The following is a 23,464-nucleotide window of genomic DNA, read 5'->3' as shown; positions in this document are numbered from 1 at the left end:
CCCTGAGGGAAAGTCAGGGTGTTACTGACCTGTTAGGGGAAGGAGATGCGATCAGGCATTCCAAAGAGGACTTGATTCATTTTCTTAGAGCCCAGGTAGTTAAATTTGGCTGGCAGCATCTTTCATTCTTTCGATACAGCATTCAAGGTTCTGTATTTCAAAGCCAGAAAGGATTAGAAAGCTTTTATTGACCGACTCAAGTGTACACAAGACACTGGTTTTCTGGGGAAATATTCTTTTTCTAAACAGCTAGCTCATCAGGGAACTTGTAGCACAAACCTGTAAATTTGGGCAGTGCCTCTAGTTGAGAATTGTTGGTTGACTTGAAGAGGGAATGAAAGACGTGTTTACTGTGGTACAGCAGGTACCAGGTGCAGCTGTGCTTTGGTCTCATATCAGGGAGGCTGGTCCTGACTGACAGTTGAGCCTGGCTGTGCTGGGCACAGTTGCCTAATGGTGACATAGTAGGGAGAGTTTGGGGTAACTTTTGGTGTGTGCTTTCAGTTATGGGAGGGCACCCGTTCAGGACCCTCTTGCCCATCGTTGGGGCACAAGAGACAGAGCAGCCTGGGTCAGTTTACCCCCTCCCCTCCCCCTGAAGGAGCACAGTGGAAGGAGGGGAAAATGGGGAAAGAGGAGTCAGTTAACTTTTGCTCTACTCCCTTCTTTGTGGTACAGCACCTTTTTCTTGCCTGGGATCCTTGCCTCCAGCTCCCATCTAGTAGGGAAACAGTGAGAAGGCACTCAGCGCTGTGGTTTCCAGCTCCACAAAGCCTCAAGCTGTTGTTGATACATTCTTTTTAGTTTTATCCAGCATATATTTGAGGGCCTGCTGTATGAAGGTGAACCCAGATGATGAGGTGGGTGAGAGGCATTTCCTTCCCTGCCTGCTTGGTCACCACCTCTGGGGTTTGTTTGCTGTATCTGTTTATTCATGTGTCCCATCTCCCCCATCCTCTGCATCTCCCTGTCCTTCACCCTTTTCTGTTAAAGCTCTTAACTCCTCTTTACCCATCTTCCCTTCCTTCCATGGTGCCCAAAGAGACAGGGCTACCCCTTCTAGCTGAATCACCTCTCACACCCTTGCCCCCGGGTTTCCTGTGTATGAATAATGTGAAAAGCCTTTTAATTCTGCTGCTTGCTAACATAGACCCTCATCGTAGACTGTGAATTATCATCTTAACAGACTTGTGCATTTACGTCCTGATCACAACAGGATCAAACAAACAGATAAAGCAGTTGGGGCAGAGGGAATATCAAGGTGGGACAGTGGGAAAGAAAGGCTGATGTGGCCAAGAGTGGGGTTTATTCCCAGTATCACAGCCATAAGGATTGCAGATGGCCTGTACGTGTTTGTTGGTGTTTGTTTGCAGTTCACACTCATTTCCTTAGGCAGAGAGCTGCAGAAGGAAAATCATGTTCAGCTTTCATGATTTCTAGGACAGATTTTCAGACTTTTCCAACTCTGAGTCGTTTGCCATGTGTGTCTGAGTTCTGTCCATTTCTTCGTGTGTTTGCCTAACACCTGTTGAGTACCCAGTACTCCCTTGCACTGGATGTAGTGGGTACATGGGACCTAGAGACCAGCCATGGTCCATGCCTCTGAGGGGTGGGGCCTGTATTGTGAGGAAGCTAAGACCATGATTGCAGGTCTAGAACAGAGGAAGGAAGTATAAGCATTCCCATCCTCTGGGCTGTGGCCAGGTCATCCCTGTTCCGCGTTTCACATGGGCACTCTGGTGAAGAGTGTCATGCTATTCCTGGAAAGTTGTTTCATTCCATAAAAATAACCAAAATTGATATGGAAAAAGTGAGGGTGAAACAGATGTGTGTGCCTTTGCAAACCTGAACACAAGCTCAGAATGCCGGCTTTAAGGTGCTGTGTTGTAAATACTCCTTTGGGGGCACGTTTTCCATGGGCTGGGCTGGCTAAGGACACAGAAAATGTGTCTGATGCAGCGTGTGCTGCAGACCCTCCTTCCTTCACTACACATCTCCCCTGGCTTGAACATGCTTTCCTTTCTTCCAGAGATCATGACTTGTTTTGAAATGGAGGTCATATGTCTCTGCCCCAGTTGTGTGACTTCTGTGGCTTTAGTGCTTCCCAGGGCCTCCACCTGTCGGGGATGGGCGGTTTCTGTGACAGCTGCTTCTTCCATCCCCCTTGTCCCATCCAGCCTTTTCCTTCTTTACTTTGACTTTGATCCCCTGCAGTTTGCTTTCAACGAGGTCTTTATTGTCGAGTGCCCTTGGGTGAGGTTTCAGACTGCTGAAATCAAACCTCATTCTGGTTGATTTCAATCCAACCTACCCCTTGGGCTCTTTCCAGGAATTAGTAAAAAGCCTTTAAAATCCCAAGAGCAGGGGCAGGGTTCAGAGTCCCCTAACTCGGACGTTAGCCAGCCAGCAGCAGCTCTGCCTCCCTGGCTTTGGGGAGGGCTCAGTTCATGCATCACCTGGGCTGCCATTGTCTTTTCCATCAGAGACCAAGCCTTGGTAGCAGCTCTGAGCTTCCCAGAGCCCTTGTCCTTGGGTGTTATGCCTAGCTGGGGGTGAAGGAGGGCCCTCTGGGACGGACCCTGCCCCCTCGCACACCATGCTGACCTCCAGCTTTCCCTGAGGTGTGCAGGTGCTGTGTTTGGGGACCACATCCAGCCTTTTGTTCCAGGTGCCTCTTGGAGGCCTTTCTCTCAGCTCTCCAGCAAAAGAAAAAATTGCAGGTGGAGTGACCCCTTTCTTGAGAGCCTCTCCTGGCCATAACAGGCCTGCTGTAGACACACAGAACATTCCTTTGCTGAGAAAAGGTAGAGTTTTGGCTAAGAGAGTCATTGTAGCTGGTGCAGCAGCCTGGTCTCTAACAGAGTTGTCTGCCCTGAGGAGAGAGCTACCCTGTCTTCCATCTCCTTGGGTTCTGGGGCCTGTACAGTATAGGGGCTGGCTCCAGGATACTTTAAGGTCTCAAGTCTGAGGCTTTGAACTCTTAACTGTTGATAACATTTAGAAGAATGGAGAGATGCAGTGCTTGGTTTGGGGTAGGGGAGACTGGGATTTTCCCCCACATTCTTTTCCTGTATATGTGTTTGTGTGGGGGTGTATGTGCAGTTTTTTGAATTACTTGAGAATTTCAGGCAGCATGATGATGGCTCACCCCCAGATACTCTCCTAGGAATGAGGGTCTCCTGTGTAACCGTTTACCACACCTGAGAAAGCTGAGTTATATCATCTAATATGCAGTCTATATTTAATTTCCCTAGTTGTCCCTAAAATATCTTTTATGGCTATTCCCTCCACCTCTCTGAACCAGGATCCAATCGAGTTCGTGTGGTACATTTGTTTGTTGTGTTTCTTTGGTCTAGTAATAAACAGTCTGTACATTTTTCTTCCACATTATCCTCTTCTTAAAGAGTCCAGGCCAATTGTCTCGTTGAGCATCCCGTGGTCTGAATATGTCCGATTGTGTCCTTGTGGTGGTATTTGATTTGTTCCACAATCCCCCTATTTGTTGTAACTGGGAGATGGGGCCAAAGGCATAGTTGATTCAGGGTGAACATTAAAATTACTTTGTAGATGATAGTGAGCCTGTCATGTTAAGCAGGCTCTTAATAGCAAGTTGTAGGTTTTTCCTGCCCCCATGTAAAAAAAAAACTTACTGTTTATTTAACTCAAAAAATTATAGGTAGTACATTAAAAACATGGGGGCCAGTGAGAACCTGGAGGTAGTGACCTTGGAGGAAGGTTTGCCCTCACCAGCTGTGTTGAGGGGCTCTGGCTTCAGAGGTGGCGTCACTCCCATTCTACTGTTTACCAGCTGTGTGGCTTTGGGCAAGTTGCCTAGTCTCAAAGTCCCCTTTGCTTCTCCATAAAATGATGATAATAATAAAATTGTTAGTGAGCCTCAAATAAGATAATGCCGGGCACTCGCCCACACTTGCCTGTTGGTGCTCATTATTTTAGTGGACCCTCCGGAAGGGTGGGTGTAGGTGAGGCAGATGGGGGTGCAGTGGGCAAGGCTGGTATGCCAAATGGAACAGCTTGTCCTTGATGACATGGCAGGGGTTGGGTGTGCTCCTTGGCCACACGGCCATAGGTGAACTCCTTCAACTCTAGCTTTTCTGGGTGGTCTCCCCCTTCAGTGAACATGCTGTTTCTCTGTTTGCTAATATTTCTGATGCTCCAGGAGACTAGGAGACTGACTAAGTCCTCTTAGTATATGTGGGGTTAATGAATTTAGTTCCCCACAATCTTTTTTCTTTGACTGTCACATCTCACTTGCCCTGTATGTTCCCACTTGTTCTAAAATGCTCATCTTCTTCCTCATGGCCTGCTGATTCTCCCTTTTATCATTCCTTTTCAGGCAGGTGACTGCCTGGCAAAAACTGTACAGGGATAGAGCAGCACTACACAGGAGCAGAGGATAGAGCTTCTTGTCAAATACCCAGAGGGGAAACTCTTTTCTTTTTTTATAAATTTTGTGTTTTTTGTAACTATTTGACCTCACTCTAGTATTCTAAGGACTATGTTATCATCCTCCCCCATTTCTCCTCCCAGGAAGACACTTTATAGACATAATTTTTTAAGTCATATCTATTGAGGGGTAATTGACATACAGTAAAATTTGCCGTTTTTCACTTGCATAGTTAGATGAGTTTTTACCCATGTGTACAGTCACTTAATCACCACCACAAGCAACACATTCCAATTCTTTGGAATTCCCCAAAGAATTCCCTTATGCTTTTCTGTGACTGGCTAGATCTTTAAGTAATAAAACAAACTTTTGACCTGAGATAGTTGATACTGTCATGCTTGAAAAGGTTATCAATATTGTACCCAGCCAACCCTCCTAAATTTCTGTGCTCTGTCTGGACGAAGCCTTCCGCTGGGAGCTGGGAGAGGAGCCAGTCGGCTGCTTCCTACTGAGGTTCCCTAGGAGTGTGTCTAATTGGAAGTGTTGACTGAGATAGTTCATATAATTTTGATATTTACATATAAGACCAGAATATCATGGACTTGAAGATAAAGATTAGATTTGCCTTTCGTTAAGAGTTTTCTTTGAATCAACTCAAAATGGATTAGAGATCCAAACATAAGAAACATGATACTATATAACCATTAGAATAAAACGAGGGCGAATTCCTTTATAACTAGAAGTTGGGAAAGACTTTTAAACTAGGACTCAAACTCCAGAAACAATAAAAGGATGATAAATTTGATGCCATTAATGTTTTACAATTTTTAAGCTTTGTATTGTAAAAATATACCATAAACAAACAAAAATGACAAACTGAAGAAAATATTCATAATATAGATAAGTTCTAATATAGAAAGAACTCTGAAAAATCAAAGTTAAAAATTACCAAAAATGGTGTAGAAAGAAAGGACAGAAGACATGAATAGCTATATAAAAAGCTATATAATGGCCCTTCACCATATGAAAGGATCAAATTGACTTTATAATAAGAGAAATACAAACTAAAGCTACCCTGAGATACCATTTGTCTCCTTTGTCAGATTGACAAAAAATAATTTTGACAAGCCACTCTGATGGCAAAGCTGTGGGAGAACAGGCATTGTTACACATTGCTGTCAGGAGTGAAAATAATTCAGTCCCTGTGAAGAGGAATGTTAAAATATCTAGAGTACATATGCATTTATCATTTGATCCAGCAACCTACTTCTAGAAATTTACCCTGGATATATACTCCCACAGATGCAAAATAAATGCAAAAAGTTTTTTTTTATTGCTGTGTAATTTGTAATGGGAAAATAGTTAACACAACTTAAATGCCCATCTGTAGGAGACTATCATACATCACACAGTGAATTACTATGCAACCCTGAGAAAGAATAAGAAAGATTTCCATGAACTGGTATACAGTAAGTTCAGGGATGTATTGAAAAAACAAGTTGCAAAAGAGTGTGTATATGTTTGAAGAAACAAGAATAAGTTAGAAATTAATAAAAATGGTTAATGATCGATAAGTCAGATTTGGGGGTTGGAAGGGATAGGAATGGGAGTGACATTTTCCTGGTATATCTCTGTATGGTTTGATTTTTTTTTAACCGTAAAATGTTCAACATATCCAAAACATAAAATCTAAAAGGATGAAGAAACACAAACCCTAAAATTGAATACAAACAGAAACAAGTGAACCTAACTTTATGTCAAATTGCTGGCCACATGGAGAAAAGAATTAATTCACAGACTTTAGAACATAGTACTTTGCATGCTCTGAATGGGATATATTCTAAGAAAAAAAAATACAGAGAAATCTTAAACTTAGTAGTCTTGTTAGTAGTGACATTGGTATAATTCTGGAACTGTGCTGCTTTGGGCAAGTTTGAGACAATTTAATTATTAAAAGGAATAGTCATGGAAGTGTATTATTAAACTGAATAAAAAGTGAATCCATGTGTCTATGGTGATATTCAAAAAAAAGAGGGAGATAAAAATTGGACAAAAAGGGAGCTGAGAATAATTCCTAGAGGAAGTGGTATTTTCTCTGTGCCTTCAATGTTGAATAGAAATGGAGCATTAGAAATGAATTGATGACTTAAGAGATGAGCAAAGGCTCAGAGGCAAGAACGTAGACTGCTTGCCTGGAGTGCAGGCATGTAAAGTGGCCGGTGAGAGACTAGACTGGGGAATGGGTTCAGGTCACCTGGACACCGAGGAGGAAATGAGGCACCTCCAGCAGGGTTTTGAACACAGTAAGAACTTGTCTGGGGCTGGTTAGGTTCTTTTGCTGTCCTGGGTCTAGAGCCTGACATGGGAGTGTGTCACTACAAAGGTGACTGTCTGCTCAGGGATTTTTTCTTAATGACATCCAGCAACACTATTAACTTTAAAAACTTCCATCTGCAAAAATCCATTTTTGGGGTATCTTCACATATTTAAGATACACTTTCCCTGTAGTCAAGGTCGGCAAAATTTTTTCCATAGAGTGATAAGCAGTGAATATTTTAGGCTCTGTGTTCTCTGTTTTGACTGTTCAGCTCTACCACTGAAGCATAAAAGCAGGCGCAGACAACTCGTGAATGAGTGAGGGTGGCTGTGTCCCAGTGAAACTCTACTCAATGAAAACAGGTAGTTTGCCAGATTTGTTTCACTGGCCAGTTTGCTAACTTCTTATGTAAAGAAAAGCACAGTTTAATTTGTTTCCTTTCCAGTCATCAGTAGAGAATAAAATAGCAGACAGTCGTGTCTGCTTGCAGAGCCCAGGGATCTGAGGTTTAGGTGATTGTGTGAGTGAAGAGCCCCAGGAATTGACCAGCTTCATGCTGGGGAAGTGCCTGAAAAGCCACTTTATCAGATGAGAATATCAAGTGCTTTATCATCTTCAAATCTCTTTCTTGGAAAATTGGCTTTGTTGATTTTGATTTAGGGGAGCTCTTGTTTAATGAAGTAGTGTGCTCTCGCTGCAACTTTCCCTAAGAATATTTCAATCAAGCCACTGATTTATGCTGCCAGTTATGGAGACCACACTTCACTGCTGGGATACTTACTGTAAGGCTGCTGCTTATCTTTCAGCCAGGACTGCTTGTGGCAGGCAGTGCGCGTGGCTGCAGAGTGAACACATAAGCCGGCATGTGCATCTTTTACCAGGTCATCTTGGGAGACTTTGTCTGGGGCAGCACATGTGAGAATTTTCTGTTAGCACCCACTTTGAAAGGAACCCAGGGTCCTGGTTGTGTGAAAATGAGTGAGCTTCTTTGCAGCAGTGCTCTCAAGGCCTTTGGTCATGGTGAAAGTCATAAAATGCATGCCCTGAAAGGTGCCCAGGCAACGATCAGGTTCAAACTGAGGCTCACGTCACCGGGAGTGGAACCCAGAGCCAGTCTTCACTTTCCCACATCCAGTGAGTCACCAATGCAGGGTTGATTGCAGTGGTCCTAAGGATGAGATTTCTAAATGCAATCCATATTACATTGCTTGAAATATGAAATGATAGTAAAACAGATGCTGTTTGGACCATTTGAAGTAGCATCCGTTCCTGATTAGATGCTGACCTCCCTTTACCCTTTCAGTACATTTCTGAAAAATCGTGCTTAAGGAATTTTTGTAAATCAAGCAGCATTTTCCCTTTGCTATACATTCCCACTTCAGGGGACCTTCACTTCCACTTTTGATGGTACTATGCGCCAGGCCCCTCCAACAGGTAATTATTAATGGATGGTTGTGGAGGGCATGCCCATGGGAGTGGCCACTAGCATTGCAGCTGGTTTGTACTGTGCAGCCTGCCTCTGTGTCTTAAAGCCAGCATCTCTCAATTGATTTCATTGCAGGATTAAAATGGCCAGGAGAACAAAAGAATCTTAACCCTCATATAGCTCAGAATAGTGTATACCAGCTCTGGACTTGTAAAGCGGCTATGTGTCCTTCAGCCAGAGCCACTGTTTCTCAGTCCAGTTACTGTATCACTCAGGGCAGAATATGCTGTCAGCTCAGAGGAGAGCATACTGGGTTCCTATCCTGCTGGCCAGGACACTGATTCAAGGCTGCTTAGGAGTATTTAAGAATGATCTGGACATCTAGGAGTTCCTAACCCTGCAAACCAAAGGAGCTAGTTTCATATTTTACCCCCAAAGTAATGTTAAAGATAGTGATTGAGTTCCCATGTTAGCCCATTATACATCTCTAATAATAAATGACAAAATCTTTTGAATTTGAGTAGTACCAGTGCTCATAAAGTCAATATGAAGTATCTAAAATGTAATTGAATGATGGCATCTGAGGATCTCTGCGTTTAGTTTGACAATGGAGGCAGGAAATTTAAGAGTCTGCAAGCTTTCTGGGTCCTTTAAAAATAAGGGTTCGAGCACTTTTGAGTATTTTTTATGATTAAGCAGAATATTATATCTACTGTTGATTTGTAACTTACAGTTTTCCTTTTCCTCAATAGATAGATAGCTCACGTGATTTTAATGCTTATCCTCAGTGATTTAGGGCAGTTTTTGACTTACAAAATGGCACGACAGGGGGAGATAGATTTTTTTCCATGATAACCAATAAGAATTTGAAAAGGAGGAGGAAGAAGAGGAGGAGGATGATAAAATAGAAGATGTACACTGATGTTTAATAAGGAGCTCACAAGCTCAGCAGGACAGAGACATCCAAATGCCCGCATCCCCCACCCCCAAGGGGAAAGGTGGTGATGGCAGGGGCTGGTGTTGGGGTGCTGGCACTGACCACAGAGCTCCCCCGGGGCCCACCCTGGGGCTGTCTTTGGGGAGAGCAGCAGGAGGGGAGGACGGAGAAGCCAGCATCCCTGGCTGTGTGGCCGAGGAGATCTTTGCAGACTGGGGCTCTTTCTTCCAGGTGTGCCTGCATTTACTCATGTGCTGTTTGTCTATGGAAAAGACTGTTAAGCTGTCAAATAGTGAACTACCTCGGTAGTTCCTGATGCCGTGATCATGGTTTTGGTCTCGTTTCTTTTAGGTTACCCCTGTTTCAGGCCAGTGCTTTTGCATTTCTGGCCCCTGCTCGAGCCATCCTGTCTTTAGATAAATGGAAATGTAACACCACAGGTAATTGCAGTTATTTCCACATATGTCATTGGGGTCCTTTAATGCAGGTGATAGAAGGGAGGCCTGGGCGTGCTGCCCACAGCAGTGTTAAATCCTTTCTGGAATCAGGCACAGAACACACAACCAACAAACAGCTTAGAACGCTCCAATCTGTGGATCGTGTTTCTGTCTCTCTCTATCCACTTGTTCATCCCTAACCCCAAAGCAAGTAAGGACCAGAAAAGGACCTCATTTCTCTGTGCTAATGAAATTGATAAATATGGGGAAAGAATAGAAAAATATTTGTGCTATTTTTCTGCCTCTTTCTTTCAGTGGATTTTTTGAACCACCAGTAAACACTCTCTTTGCTGCAATAGCATCCCTTCTCTGAAACATCTCTGCTTTTTAAGGATCTGGCTGCTTTGGTTTTCTGCAAATGACTTTCATTCCCCCTCCCATCCTCATCGTAGTGATTGCAAAGATCCTTAAATAACCCAGTAAGGTCAGGAAGAGATCAGATAGGGGATTTGAGGAAATCACATAGACCTGTTGTACTCTCAAAATGTTGTTAAATTTTTAGGTTCTAGGAGCAAAGTTTTCTAGCCCTCATTTCATTCCTTGCTCCTAGGAGTTACTTTGTGACCACTGATTTGATTTAGGAACAGGAAAAGGGCCTCTTTTATCTAGGTTTTTAAAACCTCAATCAGGCAACCTTGCTATTGGGCATGTCAAAGAGCTGCTTGCAAAGGTTGGTCTTTGTATTAGGCTGGGACTAGCAATGTATATCACTAGTTCAGTCAGCTTTTGAGAAGCCGGGAGCTCTTGTTGATGAATAAATTTGGTTAAATTAGCAATGGGGAATCCACCTTTCAGTATGATATGCCATAGTGTTGTAACTTGAATTTTAGGGATGGGTATTTATACAAATATACTTAGAACAGCGAGGAAATTCTTCTTAAAAAGAGTAAAATGAATATGTCCCGTGAAACATCAGTGTCACTCCAAGAAAAATTTTGTCTTTGTTTTTGTTTTCAAGATGTTTCGGTTGCCAATGGAACAACGGAGCTGTTACATACAGAACACATCTGGTATCCTCGGATACGTGAGGTAAAAGATAAACATTATCTGCTTATGGCTTCTTTGTGTTTCTACTCATTTTCAGTGTTGGTCGTGACCAATAAATTGCAGTTGCTCTTTTTCTGTTTCAGGTACTGACATGTTCATTTCTGTTGTTAAACTAAATTTAGATGGCATCACTGTAAAATAAAGCATGCAGAAATGCTTTGTGTGACCAGACAGTATTGTTTCTTACTCTCTTTTCCATCCTCCTTTCTCCTCCTCTCCTCCTATGTACCCACAGACCTGTCCACTTACACCCTCCAGCATAACAGCTCCCTTTGGAAGGAGCCACAGAGTCGATAGGTTGCAAAACTATTTATTCTGGCCTCAGTGTTTGCCTGTATTGGTGGAAGGAATTAAAGACACTTGTCTGCTTCAGTGCACTTGAATAGAACAGGGCGTGGGAGTCCTTAGATATGAAGAACAGCTGACAGTTTATCCAGATTTTCCAAAACCTATAAGATCATTCACCATTAGTTCAGAATTAACACAGATATGGCCATTCTGCACAATAGAAACATTCCTTTAGAATTTTTCTCAATAACACTATCTTAAGTCAAGAATCTTTGTACTGCATTGTTCCTCTGAGGCTGGTTATGAATGTTGTGTCTTAAATGAGAATTATAAATTATGTCTGTCTCAATCAGTGGAATAGGCAAGCTGACTCTGTGTCCAGTGCCCATTTCTGTAATACTCTTACATCAGTCAGGTTATACTTAAGTTTGCTAGATCCCAGTAACCCCCACTGGTTTCTTTTGGGGTTTGCCAGGAATTTTCCAGCTATGTTATGCCTGTTGTATAATAACTTGGTGCCTTACAGAATTATCAGTTGTCATTGCAGGTGACATTTAGAGTGTGTGATGTATAAGCAGCTTGCTCTTATGTCTGTGTCCTCTCTTGTTCCAGATCCAGGGAGCCATCATCATGTCCTCATTGATAGAAGTGGTTATCGGCCTCCTAGGCCTGCCTGGGGCTCTGCTGAAATACATCGGGCCCCTGACCATCACACCCACAGTGGCCCTCATTGGCCTCTCTGGTTTCCAGGCGGCAGGAGAGAGAGCAGGGAAGCACTGGGGCATCGCCATGCTGTAAGTGTTCCAAGACCGCTTAAAAGTGAACAGTAAAAATCTCCCCTCTTCCCAACACTAAGGGACAGCCTCTTTGAATGTTTTGAACGTTTATACGAACTTTAGGAGACACTTAAATTAAGATTAGTCTGGTAGTTTAAACTTTATTTGCTTCATGCCAGGGAGTTATTGAAGTAACATGCAGCCAAGCTATTCCAAAGACAGATTTGGCAGTGATGTGTAGAGGGACGGTTGTAAGGTTTTAAACTTTGGGATGGGAGTAAGATGGTGGCACCATTAGCTCTTGACTTTTTTTTTTTTTTTTTTTTTAATTTATTTTATTTATGGCTGTGTTGGGTCTTCGTTTCTGTGCGAGGGCTTTCTCCAGCTGCGGCAAGCGGAAGCCACTCTTCATCTCGGTGCGCGGGCCTCTCACCATCGCGGCCTCTCCCGTTGTGGAGCACAGGCTCCAGACGCGCAGGCTCAGCAATTGTGGCTCACGGGCCCAGTTGCTCCGTGGCATGTGGGATCCTCCCAGACCAGGGCTCGAACCCGTGTCCCCTGCATTGGCAGGCAGACTCCCAACCACTGCGCCACCAGGGAAGCCCAGCTCTTGACTTTTGAGGTCATGCCAAGTCTCATACACATGAGTTGGAATACCAAGAAGCTGAATCCTTTAGATGAGACTCAAAAATACTTCCAGAATAGCAGGAGACAGAGATGCTGCAGGAGGTGTGTTGGCATCAAAGGTGATGTGGCTCCCAGGTCAGACAGCTCTGTACACCTGTCAGGAAGCTGTTATTCCTGCCAGAGTCCTGCTAGTCAGTGCCAGTCCTTTTGCACAGTACTTGAAGTTGATTAAAGATGTCACTTACCCCTTTTAAGTAATGTCAGTAAAGACATCCAGGACTTTATAAGATTGATTATTAGAGGCACAGAATTCTATATACCACAGATAGAACCCACATTCTCTGTGTGTATCTGTAGAGCATATGTAAGAGTTGACCATATCATAGGGAAATGGTTCCAAGACTCTAGAATTTTACCGATCAGTAAAATTTCTTAAAAAATTTAATAACAATACAAGAGGATTTCTAATTGTTTTTGTTTTGCTTTGTAAAATGTTCTGTAATTATTCAATAACAAGCAGTACTTGTTGAGCCTATGCATCAGTGTTACATACCACTGGTTGTATATATTATAAATTAAGGTAGGTACCAGTGTTATCCCTGTTTAACAGCTAAAGAAATTGAGGGACAACGATGCAGAGTTAGCTGCCTAGGGTCACACAGCTAGTAAGTGGCCACGATGGTTTTCAAAACCCAAATAGTCTGACTAGAACTTAACCCATAACACTTAATTCTGCTTCTCTGTGTTAGAACATGGTTTACAAATAAAGTGAATCCTTGCATAATTGTAATCCATGTATCATTATAAATTAAGGTATAGGAAAATATCCAGTATTGCTCTTAATTTTCTCATTTCACCAAAGGTTGTCAATATTTCCATACCAGGATGGGTGAGTAGAAGTCATGTAAGAATGTTCACTCAGTGAAATGCAGTAAGTTCCAAAAAAGGAGAAATCGTATTTACCGTCATGCAGTAAACTTTAGGAACCAATAGTAAAAGATTGAACAAAAACCCCAAACGACTTAGAAGCAAAAGAACACCATTGTAAATAACTCAGAGAGGAACTCAAAACTTCACAGTTGCTGACAATTTAGCAAATGATGACGATAACAGCACTGGTCACACAGAGCAGTCAGTTGTTCTCAGGAAAAGTCAAATAAAAATAAAGTACATGAAGAGCTTATCTCCAGAAACTAGAAAAACATGATAAAAAATGAACACAGTGAAAGCAGGGGAAAGAATTAGTAAAGATACAAAAAACATGAAACAAACAGAAGTGATACATCCCAAAGGTGGTTCTTTGGAGAATGGCAAACATATACTATAGATAGGCTTCTGGCAGGGCTAATTAAGGTGAGAAAGGAATGCACACACAAAGAGAGGGATAAAGCTGCAGCTTCAGGGAAGATGTGTTGAATCTGTGTTCCTGCCCCGAAACTTAAAAAAAATAATAATAAAATAGGTGGTTTCCCAGCTGTTTCATTTGATAAATAATCAAAATTGACTCCTTCTCCCCCTGACATCTGGATGTTAGGGCTCCTCAGAACTTGGTCCTGGGCCTCCTCCTGTCCACATGCTCTTCCCCTGGGACATGTCATCCAGTTCGTAGCATCAACAGACATGCATTATGCTGGTGGCTTCCACAGGAACCTGAAGCCCAGGCCTCTGAATTCAGACTTACAGATCGAACCCCTGACTTGTCCTCTCCATTTGCTGTTACACAAGACATCTCAAACTTCAAAGGAAGAAAGCACCAAACTTTTCATTCCCTCCTTGCCCCCAAACCAGTTCCTTCTGTCGTCCTCTCAGTGGCACAGCCAGACGCCCTGCAGTCATCCTTCTTTCTTCACTTTTCCTCATTCCCCACGTACAGCCCATCATTCTGTCCTACCTCCAGAACAAACAAATCCCCAGTCTGTCCTCTGGACTGTCATTGCCACCACCCCCAGCCATCACTTCCAAACTGGTCTCCAGCTCCTTTTTTGTTCCCTTCCTGTCCGTTCTCAGTCCTGTAAAATGCATGGCCATTATCTCTTCAAGACCTCCTCTTCTGTCTCCTCCTTTTGCTGGAATTCTAGAAGCTTTTAGGTCTTGTCATCACAGTGTCTGAAACCTCACATGCCGCCCCTTGGTGGTCTGTTTACATCTCGGGCTTGGCACTCTGGGCCTCTTCTCTTTGGAATCTCAGGTGTTCATGGGAAATGATCTTGAATTACTTCACAGATGCCCTCCTCCCCTCCATCCCTGCTTGTCTGTCTCTTTCTGGAACTTCTAAAATGTTGGTCCTCCCAAAGTTGTCCTCTTACTTTCCTCTCCTGTCTTCCATCTCTTCATCTTTTTTCTCTATTCATAGGAATTTTCCTCAGCTTTATGACTCCTTCCGTCGAGGTTTTTATTTCTGCTCTCCTGTTTTTTAGTTTCCGGAGCTCTTCTTTTGTGCTTGGGATGTCAGCTCTATGAGGGCAGGGCCTTAGCTCTATGCTAGTCACCATGGCACTGCCAGCACCTGGTTCACCATCTGTCCCAGGGCAGGCATTCAGTGAGAACATTGTGAATAAGTGAAGGGGGAGGGTTGGGAGGTGTGAGCACACCCTTGACCATGGGAAGAAAAGTCAAAGATGTTGTGGAAGGACTTTCATTCCTAAAGGATGTGCTCCATTGGTTAGACAGTGAGTGTATTACATCTTCAAGGAACAGAGAATTCCTGCACTGTTTAAACTGTTCCTGGAGCTTTGAGAAAGAAGGGAAACTTCACAGTTCTATCCTAATGGCAAATCCTGACAGAGCTAATGCAAAAGGGAGATCCTGGACCAACTTTTTCCTTCCTGGGGTTGTGTAAAACCCTGAGCAAATATATTCAGGTAGTAGCATCTAAAGCTCAGCATTTTTGTCTACTGTAAGGCTCCGTGCAATCTCTAAGATGCAAGTGTATAGAAAACTTTCAGGAAAGGGCCGTAGTATACAGCCCTGCACATACTTAATTTTTGAAGTGCTACATCTATAAACATAATCTGAAAAGACTGTTCCTTGGAACATGGTTTGGGAAAATGCCACTATAGATAATATAATAAAAGGACAATGTATTTATCATTTCAGGAACCCAAGGATGATTAAATATTAGAAAATTTATTAATAAAATTCATTATAGGTCTCTGGTGGGTTTTATTAATAAAAACCATGGTGACAAATTTTTTAAAATTGATCACGTTCAGCCTATGTCCCTACTGCAAGCAGTGATGAATAAGATTTTTAAATGCCCCATACATTAATGGTGAAAGACTTAAATTAGGCCTGCCTATTGAAATCAGAAACTGCGATAAGCATGTTTATTATCAGTATCATTTAAAGTTGTTCTGGATGTGTAGCCAATGCGTAAGACAAGAAAATAAAATAATATGGATCAATACAGAGAAAGTCAGGGAGAAGGGAATGATGACTTGCCCTTAATAATAATTAAAACACATTCCAGAATTTAATAACAATACTGTGACCTGAGACAGGGTAGACATTGGGAGAGCAGAATAGGAAGGCTAGAAACATAACCAATAAAAAAATTAATATTTAGTATATGATGACAGGTCATATTCGAAATCAGTGGGTAATGGGAGAACTGTGTAGGAAAGATAATTATTTGGAAAAAAGCTGGATTTCTGGTTTATATCAGAAATACATTTCAGTTACTTACATATAGAAAATAAAACCATGAAAATGCTACAAGGAAACCTACATAAGTGTTTAATCATAAAAAACAGGTTAGATAAAGCAGATATGAAAAGAGAAAGATTGATTTTACTACTGATGAATTTAAAACTCATATCAAAAACCAATGAAACTAAATTTTAAATGAATCTGGGAAAATATTTATAACAAACTCCACAAGAAAGGCTAATGTTCCCAATTCATGGAGTTTCACCAATTAATTTAAAGGAGAGAAAGTCCTGGTGGAGTAATGAATGAAGGATATGGTACTAACAACCACTTAACAGAAAAAAAGAAGTACAAATAAACCAATTAGTGTTTAAAAAGGGTTGCCCTCCCTGGTTATCAAATTGCATATTCACATGGAACGCTTTAGCAGTGGGGGTATTGGTGGTGGGTCAACATGGGCTCCTGAGTCAGCCAATAGATGTGACATTTAGAGACAGACCCTCAGGGAAGAGGAAATGTGGTGAACCAGTACCTGCCGTTTCTAACACAATGCATAAGTCCCGTGTTTTTCCTGAGAATATTTTCTGTTTACTTTTCTTGTGGATAACTTAGAGCCTATTCAAAAGTAGAATAGTGTAATAAATTGCCATGTACCATCCTCAAATGCTCAAGAAAAGTCTCATTTTGTCTGTACCCCCGAATTCATTGAAATTCTAGGATTTTGAGGTTTAATACTAATTAAACAGAGAAATCTGAAGTAAAATAATAGTCCCTCCCACACACCCCCATCCCTCTAAAAAATCTTCTCATGAATAACTAACAAAAATGTAGTATTTATCCTTCAGTATTTTATATTATTGATGCAGAAATACAAACATGTGCACATATACAGCTTTACCATTATTTTATAATTTGTTTTTCATCCCAATAATTTGTCAGGGTCACCTTTCCAAGACAATGTGTTTAGGTCTGTTTCATTCTTTGTACAACTGCACAATGTTAAGTAGTGTGAAATAGTCTATATTAAACCATTCCCCAGTTGATACTCAAGCACGTTGTTTAAAATATTTGCTGTTGCAAACAATGCTGAAATACCTGTTCTCATGTGTAAAGAATGAATATTAAAATAAATGATGATACAGCTTTTTAAATTGATGAAATTGGTAGGGATTTAAAAGTATAAGACCCTGTGTTGCAGTGAGTAGCAAATGGACACTCTTTTTTTAAAAAATTTATTTCATTGAAGTATAGTTGATTTACAATGTTATGTTAATTTCTACTGTACAGCAAGGTGATTCAGTTATACATATATATACACATTCTTTTTCATTATGGTTTATCACAGGGTATTGAATATAGTTCCCTGTGCTATACAGTAGGAGCTTGTTTTTTTATTTTTTTGTTTGTTTGTTTGTTTTTGATTATTTTTTGGCTGTGCCACATGGCATGCGGAATCTTAGTTCCCCGACCAGGGGTCAAACCTGTGCCCCCTGCAGTGGAAGCATGGAGTCTTAACCACTGGACCACCAGGGAAGTCCCAGGATCTTCTTGTTTATCCATTCTATATACAATAGTTTGCATCTGCTAATCCCAAACTCCCAGTCCATCCCTCCCCTCCCCCCTCCCCCTTCACAACCACAAGTCTGTTTTCTATGTCTGTGAGTCTGTTTCTATTTTATAGATAAATTCATTTGTGTCATATTTTAAATTCCACATATAAGTGATATCATATGGTATTTGTCTTTCTCCTTCTGACTTACTTCACTTAGTATGATAATCTCTAGGTCCATCCATGTTGCTGCGAATGGCATTATTTCATTCTTTTTTATGGCTAAGTAGTATTCCATTGCATATATGTACCACATCTTTCTTTTTTAAGTGTAGGTTTTTTTTTTTAATTGAAGTATAGTTGATTTACAATATCGTGTTAGTTTCTGTACCACATCTTCTTTATCCATTCATCTATCTATGGACATTTAAGTTATTTCCATGTCTTGGCTATTGTAAATAGTGCTGCAGTGAACATTGGGGTGCATGTATCTTTTAGAATTAGAGTTTTCTCCAGATATATCCCCAGGAGTGGGATTGCAGGATCATCTGGCAACTCTGTTTTTAGTTTTTTGAGGAACCTCCATAGTGGCTGTGCCAATTTGCATTCCCACCAGCAGTGCAGGAGGGCTCCCTTTTCGCCACACCCTCTCCAGCATTCGTTTTTTATAGACTTTTTAATGATGGCCATTCTTTTTTTAAAAAAATTATTTATTTATTTATTTATTTATTTATTTATTTATTTTTGTCTGCATTGGGTCTTCGTTGCTGTGCATGGGCCTTCTCTAGTTGTGGTGAGCAGGGGCTTCTCTTGTTGCGGAGCATGGGCTCTAGGTGCTCAGGCTTCAGTAGTTGCAGCATACAGGCTCAGTAGTGGTGACACACGGGCTTAGTTGCTCCATGGCATGTGGGATCTTCCCAGACCAGGGCTCAAACCTGTGTCCCCTGCATTGGCAGGCGGATTCTTAACCACTGCGAATAATGGCCATTCTGACTGGTGTGAGGTGATACCTCATTGTAGTTTTGATTTGCATTTCTCTAATAATTAGTGATGTTGAGCATCTTTTCATGTGCCTGTTGGCCATCTGTGTGTCTTCTTTGGAGAAATGTCTATTTAGGTCTTCTGCCCATTTTTCGATTGGGTTGTTTGGTTTTTTGTTATTGAGTTTTATGAGCTGTTTGTATATTTTGGAAATTAAGCCCTTGTTGGTCACATCAGCAGATGGATACTGGTCTCTGGGTGGGATTGTAAATTCACCCAACCTTTCTGTATGTATTTAGCAGTTTGTATTAAACACTTTTTAATAAGGTGTTCACTGTTTGACAGATCTGTTCTAGTCCTAGGAACTTGTCATAAGGAGACATTCAGACTGGTGCCAGGGAAGGATGATTCATTGCAGTTGTTTCGTTGCTCCCAGTGTCATACCTTAGGGGACGTGTTTAAATAAGATGTGGTACATCCACTAGATGGAATGCTAAGCAGCCACTAAGGTGCTGATTCAGGTTGCCATCTCTTGAGGTCAGGGCGTTAACTGGGGCTGCAAGCTAGTTGGGAAGTAGCATGTAAAGTATGATTTGAGTTTGGGCCAAATGATGATCTGTTTGTGCTCCAGGGGCAAGGATGACATCAGATAGTCCTGTCTCCCTCTCTATCCCAGTGCCTGGGACCCAATGACATGCTCTAAAACAGGGGTCCCCAACCCCCAGGCCGCGGACCAGTACTGGTCCACAGTCTTTTAGGTACTGGGCCGCACAGCAGGAGGTGAGTGGCGGGCGAGCGAGCGAAGCTTCACCTGCCGCTCCCCATTGCTCACATTACCACCTGAACCATCCCCCCCGCCCCCCCCGTCCGTGGAAAAATTGTCTTCCACAAAACCGGTCCCTGGTGCCAAAAAGGTTGGGGACCGCTGCTCTGAAAAGCCCTGGGAATTGATAGACCAGAATGCTGCATGCTTATCGCCCAATGTGAGATGATGAGCAGTCTCCAAGATTTTGTCTCTTTTTGCTTATCTGCCTTTTATAATTTTTCTAAATCTTAGTATGCATTGCTTGCATAATATAGGTAAGGTTAAAACAAAGGTAGACAAGCAAAATGTAACATGAGATGGAAAACACCTGGTGTGGTGAACACGAACCCTGGCCTGAGGATCGGGGCTCAGCTCCTGTCCCTTATGTGCTAGGCCAAGTCTTGTGAACTCAGACACATCACCCACCGCTGAGCCTCTGCTTCTGCCTCTCTGCAGTGGGGCTGCCTGCCCTACCTGCCCCACAGGTGTATTTGAGGATAAAAAATAGAAGAGTAGTGTTCACCTGCCCAGTTCACTTACTCAATTTCAGTTGCCAGATTTGAGCCTGAGATCTGGGTGACCTTCCTTGGATTCTGTTATGTGTTTCCTTTCCATTTTTAAACGTGCTTTGAAAAGTGAACACCATAATGCAGGTGTAACTGTCAGGTGGGATGTTGCCTGCAATAATGATAACAGTAATAATAGATACCAGGCTTTTTTGGATCTTAGTATATACTTTGGAAGAAAACCAATAACTTTTTTAAGACGTGAAAATTTTACGTTGGTCTAAGTTTAAAATACACCTGTTTTAGTATCCCTCATTGTCGTATTGGTTTTTGTTAAACTTCACCTTCCTGGGGGAGTTGGAATAACTTGGGCACCATTTATGTTTTCATTCTTGAACTGGTACTGGTCTGATGACTTTGTGGTGGTACCAGGTCAGCGAAGTGCCTGCATAGGTGGGGAGATGGTAGAATGGCGGCCGGCTGCAGTCAGCACCTCAGGTGGAATGTGACCATGAAGCTGCAGTTGACCAGCTCTCAGTGAAACTGATAATTCCATCTCAGCAATTAGAACTGTGCTCAGGAACAATTAAGCTTAACTTTGACTGAGAATCGACTCTTCCTGCCAACTCTACCTCAGGTTGTAAGGGAAAGAATGAGTCCCTATGGGTGATGAGACATATTGTTGTACGCCTTCATCATTTCAGCGGTGGGAAGCCATCCCACACCTGCCACACATGGGGCACCAGGCGGATGAGGTTGTGTTGAGTCCTGCTGCAGGGGGGTCACCAGCCGACCTGCCTCCTGCAGCATTCAGTGTACCTGGGTCAAGAGTGTGGGACTCGGTAGAGAGAAACTTTTGAGTCAACCCAGGCATCCCTGCCCTCACAAACAGTGTGGCAAAGTAGTTCAGAGCCCAGGCTGTAGATCTAGACCTCTGGCCCACGTAGCTGCATGATCTTGGACTGCTGGCTTTGTTTCTCTGTAAAGTGGATGGTTATAGAATCTGCTGTAGAAGGCTAGGATGATGGGCAGGAAGACCTATGTGTAATGTCTGACACAGAAACCTCTCAGGAATATTATTATTAATATTGAATTCTACTGTCTATAGCTTTCTTAAATATTGAAGTTTTACTTTTTGCTTTTAAAAAGTAATTTATGTTCCTTACAAGTAAATCAGAAAATACAGAAAAGTGGGGAAAAAAAGGTCACAAATCACATTGCCACCTGAAGCCAATCCTTGTGAGCATTTTGGATCCTGTCCTTCTTACCTGTTTGCATTGCATACATGCATGCATGTGTGTGTGTACATGCACTCTTGTGTGGTAGCTGCTTTTTAGTTAATTTATAGTTGTAATTATACTGTGCAGTATGTTGTATCTGGCATCTTGTCTTGTTCCCTTACATAATGTGAGCTTTTCCTATCAGTGTGTACACTCTTTGGGTTTTCTTATTCTATTAAGGAATATTTAGCCAAAGCATTTACATGGCAATTTCATTTCCATATCTAGAAATGTTAAGATCCAAAAATCATTTCCAAAAAATATGATTTCCCAAATAATAGAGGACTAGCAGCTTTGTAGAGAAATGAGTTGAACACGTGTGGTCAATTTTGCCATTGAAGCTTTGAGTATTATTTTTAACACAGACATAACAGCCTTTAACCTAGATCATTTTCTTTCTCTCCTCAGGACAATTTTCCTAGTATTACTGTTTTCTCAATATGCCAGAAATGTTAAATTTCCTCTCCCAATTTACAAATCCAAGAAAGGATGGACTGCATACAAGTTACAGCTTTTCAAAATGTTCCCTGTGAGTAGTCACCTTGTTTTTTTTTTTTGGCAATATTGCCTTTGGTTCATATGTAAAATGTTTATATGAGAAGAGGGGTTTTAAGCAGGTCGTCCTGGGGGGACCATGTCTGTGTGATGATACCAGGGTACTAATGACCACCCAAATCACCACGGACCTAAAATTTAAAAGCAGTGGAAGTTTCCAATTCTGGAGTCCTTTTAGCAGTATGTGAGAGGACATTGGTTGTCCTTGGAATTGAGGGAGGTCTGACTCCAAGTGGCCTTTTCAGGCCCATTGTCCATTATTCTTATTTTACTAGCCAGATTCGGGCTAAATAACTTCACTGCATAAAACTACTCTCTCTAAATGTGATTCCATTCAAGGAATAGGTTCTAAGCAGATCCCTTATGTGTTTTTTCTGCAAAGTACTGATGATGATGGGCTCTGGGGTATGATATTCCGACTGCAAGAAGGCGTCTTTTGCCAACAACCACCACTTCTGTTGGCCTGACAGAGCTTTTTCCTTTAACCACTTCAGATCATCCTGGCCATCCTTGTGTCCTGGCTGCTCTGCTTCATCTTCACAGTAACAGATGTCTTCCCTCCTGATAGCACGAAGTATGGCTTCTATGCTCGAACTGATGCCAGGCAGGGTGTGCTTCTGGTAGCCCCGTGGTTTAAGGTCCCATACCCATGTAAGTATTCTGGTGGCCAAGAGGGGTCAGGAGCCCACAAGGGCCCAACCTAGAGGAGTTGGAAGTTGGCAGGAGGCTCTGAAACACGAAAGGCCTTCTTTGTCCCAGAGCATGCCCTAGAAGTCTTACCATTCTGGCCCTTAGAGGATTAGACAGCAGAAAAGGGAGGCAGGAGGCTTTGTCCCCAGAGGGCCATAGTTAACACACAGAGACTAACCAGCTCCCTTCTCAGGTATACTGGTTGTCTCTTTTGGTTCCACTAGGACAAAATTCCAGACATAAAGGGGTCTCTTGCCAGATTTGAGCTCTGGTGGCCAGGATTTGAGGGCAGCTGCTTAGAAAGGCAAGTACAGAGCTGCACAGTACCCAAGCCACTGAAATGAACAGACTTGAGTGGGAGGGGCCTGAAGATTAGCAGATGGCTCAAGCATGATGGAGTTTGTATAATCTTTTAATGGGTAGCTATAATTTTTTTTTTAATTTGGTCACAGCTGTCAGGTAAACTAATATTCATTCACAAATGGTTGGATGATGGATCTTAATTTATAATTTCAGTGTTGGGTAACTCTTGGCCAGGTGGCAGAGATGTACTAATCCCCATCTGTGAGGTATCACTTGGATTCATGTGCAGCATTTTCTAGACCCCAGCCCCGAAAGTGATTGGTGTGAACCCAGTGATGATTACATGCTTCTTGTTGTATTGTGAAGAGTCTGTTCCTGGCATTTAAGGTTTTTATTAGAATGGAAACCTGAACTTAGTTGGGTTGTGCCAATTTATGCCCCTGTCCAGCAGTCACATTTTCATATTTTATGACAAGGAGGAAGAGCCAAGGATATTAAGACTGGGTTAGAGATAACTGTTCTAAGGACTTCCCTGGCGGTCCAGTGGCTGGGACTCTTGTGCTTCCACTGCAGCGGGCACGGGTTCAATTCCTGGTCAGGGAACTAAGATCCCACATGCCGCGACATGGCCGAAAAAAAAGACAAGATAACTGTTCTAAGCATGTTAAATGATAGGGATGCTGGCAGTTCTTCCTTCTGGTCTTGACACATTTACAAACACTGTAAAAAGCTTAGTCTTTCTAAAAAACATTCTCATCAGATTATATGGTATAAGTATGTATTTATGTATACACAAGTTCGTTCCCCCTATTCCTCCCCAGTACATG

The 23,464-nt window shown here is 42.2% G+C and overlaps 1 protein-coding gene across 5 annotated transcripts in view; it reads left to right on the top strand.

Annotated features, from left to right (window-relative positions):
* Positions 1 to 23,464, top strand: part of SLC23A2 (solute carrier family 23 member 2) — a 141,149-nt gene that overhangs the window by 100,440 nt on the left and 17,245 nt on the right. For all 5 annotated transcript variants that reach the window (XM_082431431.1, XM_082431428.1, XM_082431432.1 and 2 more), the window contains 5 exons: positions 9,437 to 9,525; positions 10,541 to 10,611; positions 11,530 to 11,711; positions 21,498 to 21,618; positions 22,139 to 22,295. In XM_082431431.1, the coding sequence (XP_082287557.1) occupies positions 9,437 to 9,525; positions 10,541 to 10,611; positions 11,530 to 11,711; positions 21,498 to 21,618; positions 22,139 to 22,295 (620 nt within the window). The remainder of the gene's footprint in view (positions 1 to 9,436; positions 9,526 to 10,540; positions 10,612 to 11,529; positions 11,712 to 21,497; positions 21,619 to 22,138; positions 22,296 to 23,464) is intronic.

This window comes from Balaenoptera physalus (assembly GCF_965194825.1).
Source record: "Balaenoptera physalus genome assembly, chromosome: 16".
In the NCBI taxonomy this organism is placed as follows: domain Eukaryota; kingdom Metazoa; phylum Chordata; class Mammalia; order Artiodactyla; family Balaenopteridae; genus Balaenoptera; species Balaenoptera physalus.
This window is presented reverse-complemented; position numbering and strand designations above follow the sequence as displayed.